Source organism: Pristis pectinata, chromosome 17 (genome assembly GCF_009764475.1).
Source record: "Pristis pectinata isolate sPriPec2 chromosome 17, sPriPec2.1.pri, whole genome shotgun sequence".
NCBI lineage: Eukaryota > Metazoa > Chordata > Chondrichthyes > Rhinopristiformes > Pristidae > Pristis > Pristis pectinata.
In genome coordinates, this window is record NC_067421.1 from 26,670,130 (window position 1) to 26,689,512 (window position 19,383).

General features: G+C 41.0%; 1 protein-coding gene across 1 annotated transcript in view; it reads left to right on the forward strand.

Annotated features, from left to right (window-relative positions):
• LOC127579416 (rasGAP-activating-like protein 1) overlaps window positions 1–19,383 on the forward strand; it is a 166,094-nt gene that overhangs the window by 136,715 nt on the left and 9,996 nt on the right. Inside the window, exons 17-18 of the mRNA XM_052032211.1 lie at window positions 7,159–7,331; window positions 17,442–17,577. Coding sequence (XP_051888171.1) covers window positions 7,159–7,331; window positions 17,442–17,577 — 309 coding nt within the window. The remainder of the gene's footprint in view (window positions 1–7,158; window positions 7,332–17,441; window positions 17,578–19,383) is intronic.

The window sequence follows — 19,383 nt, forward strand, 5'->3', positions numbered from 1 at the left end:
TTACATTCCTTCAGATGAAGGGGGAAAGGACTAGGGTCATGCCTCTGGGGCATTGGTTACTGGTACTCTTGCGCTGCCCAGCACTTGAGCTGTTGTCCCTTCAGTACGGGCTTGGAGTGAATAATTTAAGTCTAACACTTTCCTAGACTTACATTTAATGCAGGCTGGTAGTTTTCATGTAGATCAGCTTTCAGCTGATATCCTGAGAACCTGCATGTGCAGCACCAACTGTGACTCTGTACTGAGTCCGGGTGCATGAGCTACGAATGCCTTGATGATTTGCCTCTCACTGACACGCTGCAGTGAGACCGTTCACTTGTGTGCAATGCTGTTGGCACAAGCTGCGTCACGTCATGACCTCAGGGCTCAGGTGCCCTGAATCTGATGAGATGCGATGGGTGCTGAGCCTTGAAGACTGACTGCATTGGGACACCTGTGGCCGCCAACTTCCAGTGAGTTAGGAACCAGTGACACACCACGACTTATGATGTAGTGGGACAATCATCCACAATAAGCCCAGAAATCTCTGCTGCACCTTTCTACCTTCACCACAGCTACAAGGGAAAATCTTTCTTCCTGACTTTAGCCAGACCAGGGGCAGGGGTCTCGTGGGCCACAGTGCAGCTCTGTTATAGTCGGTGGAACCAAGTGTGCAGAGATGGGTAATGCTGTTAACTCATCCTCTCACACATGTAGTGCCAGCAGGCAGAAACACACGAGACTGCAGTTATTGGAATCTGGAGCAGCAAACAATCTGCTGGAGGAACTCATCAGGTTGAGCAGCATGGGCTAGGGAAAAGGAATTGTTGACGTTTCAGGTCAAAACCCTGGAACAGGACTCTGCTTTAGTACTGGCAGCTGAAGATGCAACTTCTCCAAAGTGCTTTATCAACAAAAACATAAACTAAGATAAGATTTCTTTATTAGTCACATGTACATCGAAACACACAGTGAAATGCATCTTTGCGTCGAATGTTCTGGGGGAAGCCCGCAAGTGTCACCATGCGTACAAACTCCTTACAGACAGCAGCTGGAATTGAATCCGGGTCGCTGATGCTGTAATAGTGTCATGCTAACTGCTACTCTACCGTGCCTGCCCTTATACGTATACCTTGCAGTAGCACAATCGGGCCAGAATGTCTGACTGGATGTCTGCAGGCCTTTCCCCTACAGTTACAGCCACACCACACCCTACTTGGAAACCCTTTGTGATTCTACCCATCACCTGACAAGAGTTTGGCCGTCCGTTGTGAATCAGAATCAGGTTCATTATCACTGACACATGTTGTGAAATTTCTTGTTTTGCAGCAGCAGTACAGTGCAAGACACAAAAGTTACTAAAAGTTACAAAACAACAGTGCAGAAGAGGAATAACGAGGTAGTGTTCAGATTTCCATTCGGACATCTGATGGCAGAGGGGAGGAAGCTGTTTCTAAGATGTTGAGTGTGGGTCTTCAGGCTCCTGTACCTCCTCCCCTGCACACTGATGAGGTACACAGTGGTGTAATGTTGACATTCTCCCCTTCATTGGCTGCAAAGGTTCCACATGAAATGAGATGGGGCATCTGTAGACCATGGCCCAAAACCTAGTGGGTCTCACTACCACATTTTACTCAATGTCATGTTCTAATTTGTTATACCTTGGGGCAAAAATGTTATCAAGTGGGCTCCTGACTACACAGATCCATGTAGGTTCTATGCCTTAACATGGCGTGCAGTCTTACAAAACCCTAAGTGATCTGTTGTGTACGAATTTACCTATTTATTAATTTTCTTCCTCAATCTAAAATGGAGGGCAAAATTTATACTAAAAATTTGTATAATTTGGATTTATTAATCTGATAATTAGGCAGTGGCTCAGCCGAGACTAGCTTGGCATGAAACTGACACCCTAAGAGCCATTGCTCATGAGCCTTATTGCACCTCAGTTCCATAAACTGTCCACCTGAAGCTGGAGGTTAACAGAGTATTAGGTGGGTGCTATGCAGGCATACAGTGTGAAACGTGAGCAGTATCATGAAAAGGAAGTGAAGCACAGTACACTACTCCAATAGTAGCTGAACAGGTGCCTTGATAGTAGTGGGTTGACTGACCACTTATCTAGAGCAAGGCATCCAACAATACAGTCCTCACTCAGTCCAGAGCAACAGCCAGAGAATCACTGGGGAGGAATGCTCAGCCCCTGCACCAGAAATAACCTTCAACTTTCTCAATGGCATCCTTTACAAGTGGGTTGCTTTCTTAAAAAAAACCTCACCTGTCCATCAGGACTGCTCTTAACCAACTTTAGCAAGAAAAGCAACTGCTGGCAATTAATTTATGTTGGGGTTCTAGCATCCACAGAGTTTTGCTTTTTTTTCCAGTAGTTATGGTTTTGAGGTATCTGTGGAACTTTGATAATTCTTTTCCTATCCACCCAGGTCCCAGGTGTCTGAAACTGTTCACATATTCACTATGCATCATAAGTGTCTCTGATTCTTGTATTTCTCCCAATGTGCCTCCCAACACCTTGTGCTAAATCACTCCTCAGGTAACCGTCTATTTTCTCTTAAACTCTACAGGTCATCCTATTTCTTTTCTCATTTCATTTTTTTTCTCTCTGCTTATTTCCTTAATTCTGATCCAAGTTCGAATGCTGCTTCTCAGTGATATCCTCATTTTAATGAAATTACAGATTCTTCATCACCTGCTGAGAATTTCCAACATTTGCAGTCTTCAAATGCATTCTCTTGGTTCCACGTGTCACCTGCCAGCCCCTGTCTCATCCTTCCCTCTCCTCTTTTTATACAGGCTATCTCCTCTCTACACTCTCAGTCCCGATGCAGGGTCTCGACCTGAAACATCGCCTAACCCCCTGCCTCCATAGATGCTGCCTGACCTGCTGAGTTTTTTGCCCAAGATTCCAGCAGCTGCAGTCTCTTGTGTCTCTGTTTTCAGTGTGTTCATTCTTGGGAGTTGATATTGAGACCAATTCCTCCCTTCCAACCCCACCCACCCCTGTCCCAGACCCAGGCAGGGGCCTTCCACTATCCAGTAGTTCAGCTGCAGTGAAAAATTCTCTGGTTTGATGATGATGGTTGGGTGAAGAATATGCCATGCTATGAGGTTACAAATAGTAGTTTAACTGCTTCTGAGGAGCCATATCATGGCTTTGATCCCTAGTTCTGAGCACCTGGATTTGTTCCAATTCTGTTCCATTTAGTACAGCAGAAGAACCACATCATATTATGGAGAATGGCCTTCATACAAACACCTTAAACCTGCAGGAGCCTGCTAAACAAATGCTCCTCAAGGTCCTAGAATACCTGGTGTTCAGATGTTGATGAATCTAGTTAATGAGTGTAGTCCTTGAGGGAGCAAAGGAGCCAGCTTATAAGTGACAGAGGAAACTTGATTTTCTTTTATTGATGGGCCCACAATGTTCCTCCTGAGTCCATGGGTCTTTGCAAAAAACGACCACTGACCTCTGCAAGCCTGTTTGAACCCAACATGGAAGTCAACTGATCTTTGAGCTTAATATTGGAGCTAGCAGAGAGAGTAAAATGGAAGTTGGGACCCTCAGTAGTCTATTGAGGCCTAGGGCTTTGGGAGGCACTGGCACTATCTGATGACTTCACACCTCTTTTGGGCCTCAACTTTATAATTGCCACCTTTGTGTCACTGATTTTTTTCCATCGTACAGTGCTCAAATTTATATTATCTTTCAATTTTAGTATTGTGTTTCCATGTTCAATGTTTATGTTTGGTTTTATTTTATAAGCCTTATTTGGTATTGATATGGTGGATCATGAGGAACTTTACTTCATAATGATTACATCTAAAACCAGAGGACATAGTTTTAAGGCAAGGAGTAGGAGGGTTGGAGGGGATCTGAGGAAAAATGTTTTCACCCAGTGGTGGTTGCAGTGTGGAATGCACAGTCAGAGGCAGTAGTCTCAAAGCATTTAAAATATATCTGGATGAGCTCTTGAATTGCCAAGACATAGAATACTACAGACCAAGTATGGGTACAGATGGGTGCTTGATAATCAACATGGATATGGTGGGCTGAAAGGCCTGTTTCTGTATGACTCTATGACTCCTAATTAGTGTTTGGGTAGTTGATTTAACTGTAGAGAATCACTTACTGGTACTTGGTGGCCATCTCCCATCGTGTCACTGTATCTTCGGTAAAGCAGTGCTGAATAAATAACTTAGGATTTTGACTCATTTTTTGAAATGTTTCCTCTGAAGCAGCACATTCCATATATTTCTGTATCATTGTGCCAACAATTTGTTCTGTTGATTATAGTTGATCCTGTGTGATGGATAAAACACGAACATTCCTTTTACTCAAAGTACATGTGCAATTTTGCAGTGTATGTAACCCTACTCCCCCTGCTGGCAATTAAGCAAATAACCGCTGACCTCCACTGATTTGTTTTTGGAGAGTGCAGATTTACATCTCTGACTTAAATCTTCATATCTGTGTGCGCAGTAACAGAATAGTTATTTTAATGAATTAAGTTATAGCCCCTTGAATAAAGATTGAAGGGCTCAAATCCCACCAAGCACTCTGATAGGTGAATTAACTACATACAATAAAAAATTAACTGGTAATAGTTGCTGGATTATTGCAAAACTCCAAGTTCCTTAATTTTCTTTAAAGAAATTCAGTCTCCTTACCTAGTATGACTTACATGTGACTTTGGACCCACAACAATGTTATCTGATGATTTTTATCTTTTAACTCTGAAAGGCACTTAGTAGCAACTTGCCAGCAATGCCTGTATCCTATGAATGGAGAAATAAAACCTGTGTGTGTACATATGACAGGATTATTCATGAATTTACTCCAGGTACATAATTCAGTAACTAAGCTTTGCTCTTGAATGCCTGGTTTAGTTTAACAAAAAATGTTTGTATCTAGCTTGTTAGTTAAAGTATGGAGAGCAAGAAAACAAACTGAATTGTTCCTTTAAATGAAATGAATTGCTATTCCAAATGAAACCTTTGGCCTTAACATTTTAATAATACTTACCGTATTCTGATTTGCTTCATTTTTATAGTAGTAGTAAACCAGGAAATATTAATAGTCAACTTCAGAATCAGATTTATTATCACTGACTTAGATGATGTGAAATTTGTTGTTTTGCAGCAGCAGTACAGTGCAAAGACATAAAATTATTATAAATTACAAAACAAAATAGTGCAAAAAACAGAATAACAAGTATTGATAATTTGAAATTGATCATTTGAGAGAGAATCTAAAATCAGAAGCTAGGACTTTTTGTATAAGAGATGCTTCTTTTAGATCAGTTTGTTCAGGAATCAGTGAAGGAACAAACTCGATTAGATCTAGCTGTGTGTACCGATGATCTAGTAGTTAAGGGACCGTTAGGAAATGGTCTGTTATATATCTAAGTTTACTCACAACATGCGACTGGGTGGGTCTGTGAGTTTTAAGGAGGATAAAATGAGGCCTCAATGTGATTTAGACAAATTGAGTGGGAAAAAGTATGGCAGATACAGTATAACGTGGATGAATGTAAAGTTATCCACTTCACAAGGAAAAGCAGAAAGGTAGCGTATGGTGGTAATAGACTGGGAGATGTTGATTTGCACAGGGACCTAGGAGTCCATGCATTCCAGTCACTGAAAGCAAAATGCAAGTGCAGTCAGTAGTTATAAAGTCAAATGATATGTTGGTCTTCATTGCAAGAGGTTTTGAGTACAGGAGCAAGGATGTCGTACATAAAATAAGTTTCCCCAGGCCAGAGAATATGCTAAGCACTTAATTAGCTCTTAGCATGGCAATTAGAACTCATGCAACAAAGTGCAATAGATTTACTGAAGGAGAACTAGTTTGTAAGTATCTGAAATTCACATCAATTCAAATGATTTCCCTTAATTCTGTTGAAGAGGGCTGCAACCAGCACAATGTGTGGAGGACGGAGTCACCAGCAGCAATTTTGGGATTTCCAGGTTAAGTAACTCATGCAGAAACCCCAGATTTGCTGTCGGTTTCATGAAGTGCTGATGGTTAAAGCCAGTGGCTTTGCAGTCACTGTCATTGTTTCTGCCCTTCTCCTCCTCTCTTCACAGGAACTGCCTGACCTGCTGACAATTAACGTTTCAGGACTCCGGCATCCACAGTATTCCGTGGTTTTTCAGTATTTATGGTTTTGAGGTATCAGTGGTACTTTAATAATTCTTTTCCTACCTACCCAGGTCCCAGATATCTGCAAATATTCACTATGCATCATAAGTGTCTAAAAATTCCTTCATTTCTCCCAATGTGCCTCGCAGCACCTTGTGCTAAATCACTCCTTAGTTAAGCATCTATCTTCTCTTGAAAACTCTACAGGTCATCCTATTTCTTTTCTCATTCCATTTCGTTTATCTCTGCCCCTTTCCGTAATTCTGACCCCTTTTTGAATGATGCTGCTCTGTGATATCCTTGTTGCAATGAAATTACAGATTCTTCTTCACCTGCTGAGAATTTCCAACATTTGCAGTCTTTCTATCAGGTTTTCTGCTCCTGCTGGTCTTAACACCTTTTTGTCCTCTGCATCAGCTGCTGACTCCCCAACTCTGGCATCCCAAATGTGGAATTTAATAGGCTTTAAAATGACCTTCAATATTGCCATCCTTCTTTCTTACTCCTTTCTGACAGTTTCAAAATTAGATACTTTTCCTTTGTGCAAGAGTGTGCTCATCAACGTTTGAGGTGTGTCCAATGGGAACAAGCAAACACTGTCAGAAAAACCTGTGACGTTTAGTAGGTGAGGCGGGATCAAAAGTGCCCCAGGTGAGAATAATGGAGGGCTGCCTCAACAAATCAGAATCACTGAGCCTTTATACCTTTGTCTAATCTCATTAACAATGTTCAAAGGATTGCTCAATCTAAATTAATTTAGCATTCTGTCTGAATCATGCACCTGTTTTTGTACAATGGGAAAACCTTGCAATAGTGATTTGAATTTTTGTCCTTTGATGCCCACTGGAAGTATCTGGAGTCTGGGAATGTGCAGCATTGTGAGGCATTCCCATGATAGCAGAGTGTGGCGCATTGGAATTACTTGCCTTTGTTTCTTAAATTAAGAATTCTTTTGAGGTCTCTGCAGAATAGGACAGAAAGAGCACCACACCTCATCTGTCTGTCCTGTCTTTCCCTAGCTACTGACCTGCACCAACGCCTGGTGTTCCATCCTTCAGTAACCATTAAGGAAGGTTACCTGCACAAACGAAAGGCTGAGGGTGTCAACCTTGTCACTCGTTTCACTTTCAAAAAGCGCTATTTCTGGCTCAGCAGTGAAAGCCTGTCATACGCCAAGTCTTCAGATTGGCAGGTAAGAGGGGAGAGCTGTAACAATAACACATGATTCATACATTTAGAGCTTGCAGTGCCTGGACCTGCCTTAAAAATAAACCTTCAAAAGGAAAGAGTGGTGTGCACTTTGAACACTACCTGCACAAAATGAACCAAACTAGCTTTTTTTTTAAACTTCAGTTTCATGGCTGTTTTGATTTTGAATCAGACTGAGCTTTATCAATTCCATCAGCTTTACGCTATGTTGAGTTCCTGCTTTTTCCAAATTTAATCAACTCAATTTTCAATGTGTGGCTGCAGTATTTAATCTCCAATTTGCTATGTGAAAACTCTCCCATTCTGGTCAAAGATTTATCCAACAACTTTTGCTTATCCTACATCCCAAGCGTTTACATATCAATCATATTTGTTATTGGTTTCGTAGCTTAATGTTTGGGATTGTTGGTTTCAAAAACTTCTATGGGCTGGGTTGAGAATCTGTATCTCGTGTTAGAAACTCTTGAATAAATAGTAATTTTCTAGTGCGTACAGATCTAAACTATTCAATCCTGGATAAAATTTGACAACTTGGATCTGATTTCTGGCACAAAGTGGAGGGCAGAGTGGTCCCCATGGAATGGTTCAACATTAGTTCTCAATTGCAGTGAATTACCAATCTGAGCTGGGCTGTCCAAATTTAGTTCATGCATCATAGCTTACTGCTGTTTAATTATGCAGAAAAGATTGCAGTGATACAAAGCACACTGGGTTTTATAACCACACTTCAATTTGAAGCTGTGAAAGCTAAAAATAAAATAAGATATTGTCAGTTTAAAGAAGTAAGCAAGTATTACAGCAGTTGATAATCACAGTAGGTTTGAATTCTTCCTGTGTATTCTACATGCATGGCAGTAACGTGATGCTTCGATACCTATGGATATTGATTGGGAACTTCGTTCGAATGAGATGGACATCACACAAAGTGCAGTGATTCTGAAAGCTGTGACAGCAGACCTTGCAGGAGCATGCTAGCTGTCTGCCTAGGTTGTTTTTGACGACATGGAGGCATTTATTTCCATTTCAATGAGATTGTTCAGCTTTTCCAATGCATCAATCATGACTCAGGAAGTTATAGTACATGATATAAAACCTAAGTGCCTCCAGGGGAACAAAGCTGCTGTTGAGCATGACTATGGACACATTGGATTATTTTTATTTCTTGCACATTCTCCTACTGGTTTAACCACAGCATTAATTCATCTATGGTAAATGGGTTGGTGTGCCATTGAAATCTCAAACAGAAGAATGTCATTTGAATGTTTGAAGTATTTTCTAATTGTAATTTCAAAACTATTAACATTAAGCAAAATGTTCTGAGCTTAAACAATACCCTTTTTTTAACAAATAGAGAAAGCAACATGATCAAGATGCAATGTGAACATAAAGAAATAAGGGGGAAAGCAGCAGCTGTCAAATAAATTATATTTCACTGCCTGAAGTAAATGTTGTTAATAGGGAATGGGTTGTCTTTATTGGTTTTCTTTAGTTTGCATTTAAATGCATTGTGATCCTAATAGTTACATTGGGCTGATACCTGCTGAGACCAGACAGTCCTGACCTTGCAGGAGTTCACAGGGTCAGCAGGAACAGGGAACATGCCATAATGTGTCACTCCAGCACCTACCTTTTCATCATGGGGTGAATCTTGCCCAGTATCAGGGGAACGTGATGCCCAGATTCTCCCCACACTTTCTGACCTCTACGTAAAGAATACAAAACTATAAATTTTAAAACAAATGCAATTCCTTCCTCTCCAAACATTCAGGTTGTTTCCTGCCCTAACTGCCTCATCACTGGGGTTCACCCTCACTTCTCTGATGACTGATATATATCCTCACAACATACCTTTCCTTCTTCTTCTTCCAGTGATCCTAGCATAGGGAATCTCTGCCCCAGATCCCTCCCCATCCTCTCTTTGCCCTCAGTCTTGGTTGGCTATGTAATGTACAAAATCTCTAGCAAGAGTTGGCTAGAGATTTTATATATTACGTCTCAAGTCCAAGTCCTTGGTTGGCTAAGGACTGTTGGAACTTGCTTGCTCGCCTCTTTCTGGTTGGGTATGGTAATATAGTGGTTTTGTTACAGGACCAGTAATGTGGACATGTGAACTATTGATCTGGAGACATGAGTTCAAATCCCACCAAGCCAGCTGGAGAACTGAAATTTAATTAAATAGATCTGGAATTATAAAGATTGTATCAGTAATGGTGACCAATAAACTATTAGATTGTCATGAAAATCCATCCGATTCACTTACTTACCGGGAAAATAATGTCTGCTGGTCCTTGCTCAGTCCGGCATGTATGTGATACTGACCCACAACAATGTGCTTAATTCTGAACTGACCCGGGAAGCTATTAGACTCAAGGAAAATAAATACTAATCTTGACTGGAATATGTACATTCCATGGGAGAAGTGGAGTGAATTCTGGCAGAATCCCTAAGGGAATTTGAGAGCATCGAGTAAAACAACTGAGATAAAACCCAATTCTTGTCATGTTGTTTCCCATGACTCCACAGACGTACTACCACTGTCTGTTAATGAGTACATTATACCAGGTGCTATACAATGCTATCACTGTGTGCATCCAATAATTTTCATCTTAAGTAACATAACTTTGTTATTTACTTGAATTTGCTGTAGTCACTGATCCCATCCATTTGTGCAGTGATACTTGGTGTCAGGACTCCTCCCAAGATGGTTCTATCATTCAATAACTAGGGATGGAATCATATTTCTTGTATATGTAGGGAATTACACTTTATTACAGGCAGAACAGCAATTCTGAAGAAGGCCAGTTTGGATTTATATTAAAGGGAAGGCCAAAGCTATCCTACCTTTAATAAAGTGGTCAGGGAGTTAGTGGAGACCACTTCATAAAGGGAGAAACAGGGTCTTCTGTTGAAAACCTGATCACCTCCAATAGACTCTGATGAATTTCGGGATTTTGTTCAATACGCTTTCTGTAAATGCACTTGGATGCTCTCTCTCTCTCTCTCTCTCTCTCTTTCTTTCTTTCTCTCTCTCTCTCTTTCTCTCTGTTTCTCTCTCTTTCAGTCTCACTCTGCTTCTCTTTCTCACTGCCACTCTCTGTTTTTCTGTCTCTGATCTCCTTCTCACCCTTTGAATCTTTAACTCTGTCTTTCCTTGTCTCTGCCCCTCTCTTCATCTCCTATTGATCTCTTTCTCCCTGCTCTGTCTGTCGTCCTTCTTTGTCACTATCCATCTATCTCTCTCATTCCCATTCTCCAGCCGAATTACCCTGGAAGAGTCACTTGTTTCCCAAAAGGAGGCCCAATTGCCTGTATGGATGGACCTTGGAAAACCAAGTCTGCATCATATAGTTTGGAATGATATTTAAATTAACTTTGTTTCTGGTCTGAACAATATTAAGATTCTGCTGATGAGATTGCTTTCTTTAAGAAAAATGTATTTTAATTTTTGTTTGCTCATTGGATTGAATGATATCAAAGTTTACGGCTCATAGTGAACCGGTCTTAGCCATCAATAATCTGCTTTCAACTTGTGCTGGGAATTTATGTAAGATGCTTTTTGTTTGGTGTCAGTTAGATTGATGGTTTAAAGTGTTGAGCTACGAACTCAATGAGTTGGCTTGACTTTCTCTGAATAATGATGCCTTGGCAGGTGGTTCTAAATGTTCTGCCATGGAGGCAGCAAGATTATCAGATCCAGTGATCTAAGTGAGGATTGGTGCTGACTGGTGAGAGAGTTGGCAGGGCGCTGGACTCAGTCTTGTAATCACTGCATCTCTTTCTGAAGATGATTCAGAGGGAAATCCAGCCAGAAAGCATGACCTAATGAAGGGAGCAGAGCTAATTAGATAGCACCAGCCGGCAGAACTGTTCTACTCCTGCTGCCTCTACCCTGAAACCACCAAAATAGTAGTGGGATAGACAGGACCCAAGAGATGCCTCCGTAGTTTGCCTCAATAAAATCAATGCTATGCCATTAATTCACTGGCACTTGTTGTTCCAGTAAGGTGGGTGGTGTTACTTAATTTATTATTTCGCTGTCCTGTGTTGTTCAGTAACCTACTGCCGGAAGTGATTGTTCCTGCAGCTTATGTGGACTCGGCATTCAGTCTACAGAGTCAATACAAACATATAATTTAAATTCTTCTATTGTCACACAATGATCTTCCAAATACAGTCTTTCAACTTTAAGTTCATTTGCACTTCACATTTAACTATTTTCTTCAATTTGGATTAACCATTTTCTTTCCTGTTTCAGCTGATAGTCGGATCTTTTCTCATAATATGCCAGTCCCCAGCCTGAATTAGATATGAGCTGATAAATCGGGATCTTCGAACTCACACAGGCTTCCCCTTGTGTTTCCTTTCTGTCTGACGTGTGTCAGGTGAGGTCATCCATCCCAGTCCAGTGTATCTGTGCAGTTGAGCGAGTGGACGAAAATGCCTTCCAGCAGCTCCACATGATGCAGATCATTACACAGGACAATGAGGCACAACTACACATAATGTACATCCAATGCAAGGTAAGAATACTGAGACTCTTTTCTCTTATTAATCCCTGCTTTGCCGAAAGAATCTTGAAGTTTAGAGGCATGGTCTGTAAAGCCTACTGTGGACACTGTGAGAGATAATGTGCCATCTAGTGCCATCTCATGGTAATGCAACAATTGTTAGAGTCGATCTCTGTCTAAGGTACTGGAAACTAGTTGGTAATTCAAACTAACAAACAAAGGTATTTTGTTGAACAAAAGTAAGTCTTACAACATCAGTGAAGATCCTTCCTCTGGCTTTCTTTCAGACATATCTACAGCAGAACATTCAGCACCATGCATTCTTGCAACATACAGAGAGCTTAAGGCAACAATGATTGTGTGCAACAATATTATAGATTCCACACATGTACAGTATACTCCAAACATTTTCAGGTTAGAGGGTGTTGCCAGGACAAGCACTCTGCAGACTTGTGGGTAGCCCAGAAATTATTTTCTGAGGTGACTCACCAAGGACACACAGAACATGATAAGCCATACTTTATTAAAAGAGCAAACTAACAGGATGACATGGTGTCAGAATGCAGCGATATTGACTTTAAATGTAGTTTTGCTTGGAGCATCAACTTGTTTTTTGAGGAATACTCGATGGACCACTTTGGGAAAAGGAGGGTAAATGGTAAGGCTTGAAAAAGATTGATTTTGAATTCATATGGTAGCAGATACATATAAACTCCTACCATGTGCTGTCTTAATGGGTACATTTAAACCTATTAAGTCAGCACAAGGTAGGAACAGAGCCAAGTGACTATAAACTCCACACCTGGGCTCCTTTCAACACACTGTGCATTGTAGGATGGAGGATGGAGTGGCCAGAGCAGATGAAGCTGCCTCCGCAGGGGGACTTTGCAGCAAGTAATTTGCCAAAAGAACTGAAGCAACAGAAAGAGGATTTATTTTTTCTCTTTATCATGTTGGCCTGTCACTAAGAAACAAGAAAAAGTAAAAAGAAGTGATATAGTTATATCTGAATGGTCAAGGCAGAAAGCTCTGCTAAATAATCAGACCTGTTGGGAAAGCCTGCAGAAAGAATTACTGCAACCCTCCACACAATGAGAAGGTGGTGAGGTTTTCAGAGATGTCAAGTGAATGTGGAGAGATGGGACACACACAGGACTGAACTGAAGTTGCTGCCTGTAAATCGTAACCTGGGAGATCTGAAGGACTCATTGAACCAGTCTGATGATCTCTCAGACCGGCAGCTTATCTGAACAACTGAATGCAATCTGGAATGACTGTGTGGGAAACAGCCACATTTGCCATTGTTACCACTGGTACATGTAGCCATCGGGAGGCCCAAATGATCTGTAGACAAATGCTAGCCCTGCTTTGGACTGGGCTGATTTCAGACAACTTACCAACATCTGCCTGGGACGTCCAGGGACTGAAATCTGTTACATGTTTCAGGGTTGCAGCAGGGATAGAGCTCTCTCCCCTTCGGTAATAAATACAACAAAACAACTGTTGGGTTCACTTTACACCAGGAGTAGCAGAGACACATTCCTTTCGAACATTACAAATCACGGCTAGAGCCACTGGCATTCCCTCCTCTCGGTATCTGCCAAACATCACTATAAATGGATAAATGTAGCACCCCAAGTCTGTAATAAGGCCAAAAGACATAGGAGCAGAATTAGGCCATTTGGCCCATCGAGTCTGCTCCACCATTCGATCATGGCTGATTTATTTTTCCCTCTCAACCCCATTCTCCTGCCTTCTTGCCGTAACCTTTGATGCCCTTACTCATCAAGAACCTATCAACCTCCACTTTAAATATACCCAATGACTTGGCCTCCACAGCCGTCTGCGGCAATGAATTCCACAGATTCACCACCCTCCGGCCGAAGAAATTCCTCCTCAACTCTGTTCTAAAGGAACGTCCTTCTCTTCTGAGGCTGTGCCCTCTGGTCCTGGACTCTCCCATTGCTGGAAACATCCTCTCCACGTCCGCTCTGTCCAGGCCTTTCAATATTCGGTAGGTTTCAATGAGATGTAATGGTGGAAGGTGACACAAGATTGATTGTATGAAGTGGGAGTATGTTACATAGAGAAAATGCTGGCTGTGTTTCAGGTCAGGGAATTTCAAGGCTCAATGGTTAAGGAGTTTGGTTTGTGAAAGTGCTACCCCGAGCCCCAGTAACAGCTGGCAATCCAGCAGTCGTCCACTGAGTTTAATCTGTAGTTTGCATTTATAAAAAGAAAACATAAGCATCGAACACATAAAAATTTAGTTCTTCTTAGACAGAGTGAATGCACTCAGTCTTTGTCCCAAGGTTCGGGAGTCAAGAACTAGAGGGCATAGGTTTAAGGTGAGAGGGGAAAGATTTAATAGGAACATGGGGGGCAACTTTTCTACTCAAAGGGTGGTATGTATGTGGAATGAACTGCCAGAGGAAGTGGTTGAGGCAGGTACAATAACAACTTTTAAAAGACACTTGGACAGCTACATGGATTGGAAAGGCTTAGAAGGTTATAGGACCGACACTGGCAAATGGGACTAGCTTGGATGGGGTATCTTGGTCAGCATGGACAAGTTGGGCCAAAGGGCCTGTTTCTGTGCTGTAAAACTTTATGAGCATATCTGGCAGAGTAACGAGGGCCTCAGTAGTGGGGATGTTGGTCAGGGAGAGTACATTACTATTGGTTCACTGTCCTTCCAGAACATGGATCACAGAATTGTGAAGAAAACAGATGTTGACCAAACGAAGACTCAGTAGCCAAAGCATGATCAGATAAATGTATTTTGAGAAAGATCTTGAAGAATAGTGAGTGATAGAAGGTTTTAGGAAGGGAGTGCCAGAAACTGAGTCCCGGCAACCAGCAGTGAGCTGAAGGGGGAATGGATACGGAAGGGGAATTTTCACTTAGCTACAGAGCTGGATGGACTTGAATAACCCCCATTTTCATTGAACTATTGGTCCTTGAGTTGAGATATAAAAATGTTGCTTGGTGTTGCAGGACCTCCTTCCTTCTCAGCATTTTCCTCTTTCACCTTTCAAAGAATAGCTTGTACCTAAAGCCATTCATCATATGCAATGTGAGATATTTGAAAATTTGAGAAACATCACTATCAAGACTGATCTTGTCCTCAGCTTTGCTCCCAATTTGCACACAGGGGGAATATCAGGGTTTGGAAAACGTGGCTAAATTATTTTCCTCTACCATAACCTGGTGTACTGAAGCTGATAGGAGCCCTCCCAGACAGAATGAAAATGGAAAATACTGGAAATACTCAGCAGGTCAGGCCATATCTGTGGGAAGAGAAACAGAGTTGATGTTTCAGGTCGGAGACCCTATGATAAAACTGAAAAGGAGACAAAGGAAGCTTGTAAAGCTGCAGGGAGAGTGGGAGAGGTGATGTCTCTGATAGGGTAAAGCCAGGGTGACAATGGGAATAAGCTGCAAACAAGATTACCTGGTCAATGAGTGAATGGGAGCAGTTAGAGAGTGAGAACATAGACCACAGAGACCAAAGAATGTGGGAGTTGCAAACTGCAGAGCAGGAGGACAAGTCCAGCAGACAGCCTGGACGTGTCCTCCACTCCCAGAGGGAGACAAAAAGGAAGGAAAAAAACAAGCTGAACTTATATGAGGAGCCCTCCCATTGCTTCCCAATCTAAGGACAGTTACTCATCTTAAAATGGTTACTCATCATGGCATAGAAACCTGCCAAGTACCTCCTCACTCATTGTGACTTTACCCATATAATCAATGAGGGGACTTGGATGAACTTCTAGTGACTATGTGCCAGCAATCAACTTCTAGCAGAAAAGGTTGGTTCCTGTTGTAATTAATTGGTTAATCAATGTTAAATTTTCAGAATTCATGATCTCTTGAGTGCTTCAGTTAGAAAACACATGGGTAAAAATGTTACTTTGAATTGCAAGAGCTTTTTTAAAAATATTAGTTCTGCTTCTTTTATAACATGGTGCTACAATAATTAAAAATGACAGAAAGCCTCTAGACAGAGGTTTTAAGTGTAAATTTTAGAAAGGTTAATTGTCAATTGTGAGTTAAAAGTTTTTAACTTGTACAATTATTCATCATAAATATAAAAGTAGATCATTATTTTCATGTGTATTGTATGCTGGTGTAAGATCAACGTTCCTTATCCTTCTCTATAGTAGGATAATAGAAAGTTCCTGAATTAGGTTATGGTGTGTTGTATCAATGTGGAGCAATTGCTTGGATTTTATTTAATTTCCATTTATAACAATGGCAAGATATTCATATGAGTATATTCATGATGTCAGAGATGATTAAATTAAATCTACTACATTTTATCAAGATTTGAGATATTGGGCTGTACTTCCACTGGAACAGGGAGATTTAATAAAGATTTTTTAAATTAATATAGGTTTTAATGTGTGAACAAGGTAAGACTGTTTCTTTTGGTTGAAGAATCAGTGACAAGAGACTATCACTTCAATATTGCCATGGAGATGACTGGAGGAAAAGCTTATGTGGAGAATTATTGAAGCATGGTTTGTTTTGCCCCAGGGAGCAGTTAAGGCAGGGAGCTTTCTGCATTCTAAGGGAAAAGTAGACAAAGATTTGAATCAGAGGGAGTCACAGTCCCATGTGGAGAGTGCAGGTGAAGGCATTTGCTTTGGATCATTGAACCAAAGAACTGACCCAGACACAATGGCCAGATGACCTCTTATGTTATAAGCTTCAATGGTGATATTCTTGGAAGCGTATGGAAATAAATTAGCATTTCATTAGAAATATAATAACATTACTTTGCAGATCTTTATGTGTTGATGGCTGATCGATTGTCTTGTAAGAGAAATGCTGCAAACTATCTCTATAAACCTAATCAATGTGCATTTTTGCCTGCCTTTTTTGGGGGAGGGTTGCAGAGCAGTGGGTTTGTAAAATATAAACTCCAAAGCGGAATACAATTGCTTCTGATCAATAATCCTACTGGATTAGGCATGATAACGTTTTACTTGTGCACCCTGGTTTCTCATTCACAATTGATCACACACGATTTGCTCACATCCTCATGAGTTCTGGGTTGTGATGCTAGGGACTGAGATTCTTGTCCTCACCAATGGTAGAGAAATGCTAAACAAAGAAAAAATGTCAAGGCTGTGGGGAAGTGCAGGGAATGATGAATGTTGGAGAGCTCTTGGAAAGGATCAGTATGGGAACAATGGGCATCTTATGAGTGTGAGCTTTTCTCTAACCCTGCAAGTCATGATGAGGAGAAAGGATAAAATCCAGAGTAAAAAACATATTTCCTTTTTGAGAAATGTTCTTAGTGTACTTTGCCAAGAACTGATGCTCATAAACAGTCTTTTTTGTCATTATTATGGGATATAATGCTAATATTGCAAATTAACGTAATCAATCTTTGTATCAATATGGTACTGAACTGCTGTTCAATGCATGATGGGTTTCTTTAGACACGAGCAAGGTAAGTGAAAACCCCATAAGCAGAAAATGTTGTTTTTAAATGACTAACCTGATGGCATAAGGATAATAGGATAGTGCCATATCTTTTTAATAATTAGAGCTGACTTGCATATTATCTCTTTTAGAATGTTAATGAACTGAATCAGTGGCTGTCGGCTATCAGGAAAGCCAGTATCTACAATCAACGTATGCTTCCTTCCTTCCATCCAGGTTCTTACAGGAGCAACCGTTGGACGTGTTGTCTGCACACAGATAAGACCGGTATGTCAGTAACAATCTCCCCGATCAAAATGGAGCTTAGATATCGGAGGACAGTTTCGTTCAGGAGAAAGATAATTACCTGAGTGAAAATGTAACCTCCGTTTCGACAAAATTCTATTAAATCAATTAGCAAAACAATTTCTTGCAGTTTAATTGCTGGGTGACATAATATTTCTCAATGTTGAATTTTTCCTGTCAGAGTAGTCATTCCAAAAAGCATTCAAGGATTTTCTCTTATTTTTCTCGTCACTAAGTTAATTGAATTGAATAAATATTTCTTATGCAAATTGCAAATTGTAATACATTAGAAAGGCTGGTGCAACTGCATTAAATTTAGAAAATATGTTTTGGGTCACCAGGTTGGGATAAACCTTTTTCATTTTTGTTTTCTGTGGTGACGATTTGGCAACAGCACCTAGAGCTGCTGCACACCTCCAGTAACCCGAGTTCAATCCGAACCTCTGGCGTTGTCTGTTCTCCCTGTGACTGAGCGTGTTTCACTTGGGTGCTCAGGTTTCTTCTCACCTTCCAAAGATGTGCTGCTTGGTAGGTTAGTCAGCTACTGTAAATTGCCCCAAGTGTAGGAGGTGGGTGATAAAAGAATCAGGGGGCTGTTAACGGCTATGTGAGAGAGAATAGGTTATAGGGAGATGAGTGGGGAATGGGATTGCTCTGAGAGGCACAGATTTGATGGGCCGAATGGACTCCTTCTAGGCCATAAGGAAAAAAATAAAGCAAGTTGCAAAAGTAAATATTGGTTAGAGGCAAAGGCAGGAAAAAGTATAATGGAAAGGAAAAAAGGAGTGGCTAAGCTATCAAACAAATGTGTTCCATGTGTCCTTACTACAGAGGAAATAATTTGTAGAAGAAATAGTGGGAACCCACAGATCTAATGACTGGAGAAAGTGAACAAATCCTCTGGACAAACAACTTGATTCCTAGAATTCTAAAGGACTGGTTGGAGTGTTAGTGGATTCATTGTTAACAATCTTCCTGCATTCCTGAGTTTCTGGACCATTGCTAGTCGATTGGAATGTTGCAAAAAGGGGAGGAAGGTGAAACCAGAGAATGACCGATTGGTTGGTCTGACAGCAGCAGTCTGCAAACAGGCTCTTGGGAAACCGTTATATGCTCAGGCAGAGTCAACCTGGCTTTCAAAAGGGAAAATCATGTTTAACAATCTAATGGAGTTTTATGAGGATGTAGCTGGCAGGTAGATAATGGGAAACTTGTAGATTTAGTGTACGTGGACTTTCAAAAGGTCACAGGCTTCTTAAAAAATATGAAGCATAAAATGAATTTGGGATAACGTATTGGTTAGTGCACTGGTTTAAGGACAGACAACAAATAGATTACCTGTATAGCTGCTGGCGTTTTCTATGTACAGTAAGTGACAGCAATTTTGGAATTTTAGCACTGTGCAGAAGTCGTGAAATTGCTATGCATTATTGGCAGCAGTTCTCCCGATTGTATACCGACACTGGTCTCGTCAGCAGCTTCAGCACGGAAGCAGGAAGTTGCGAAGGTTCCCCAGCACTGCTGATGGGGAATCCGTTCCAACAGCCTGCTCCAGTTTAGATTGACTTCTCCATTGTATTCAATGAATGAGAATGGCTGTGAAAGGTAACAGTATTAGAACCATAGAACAATACAGCACAATAAAGGCCCTTCGGCCCACCATGTTGTGCCGCCCTTCAAACCACACCTAAGACTATCTAACCCCTTCCTCCCACATATCCCTCTATCTTAAATTCCTCCATATGCTTATCTAACAATCTCTTGAACTTGACCAACATATCAGCCTCC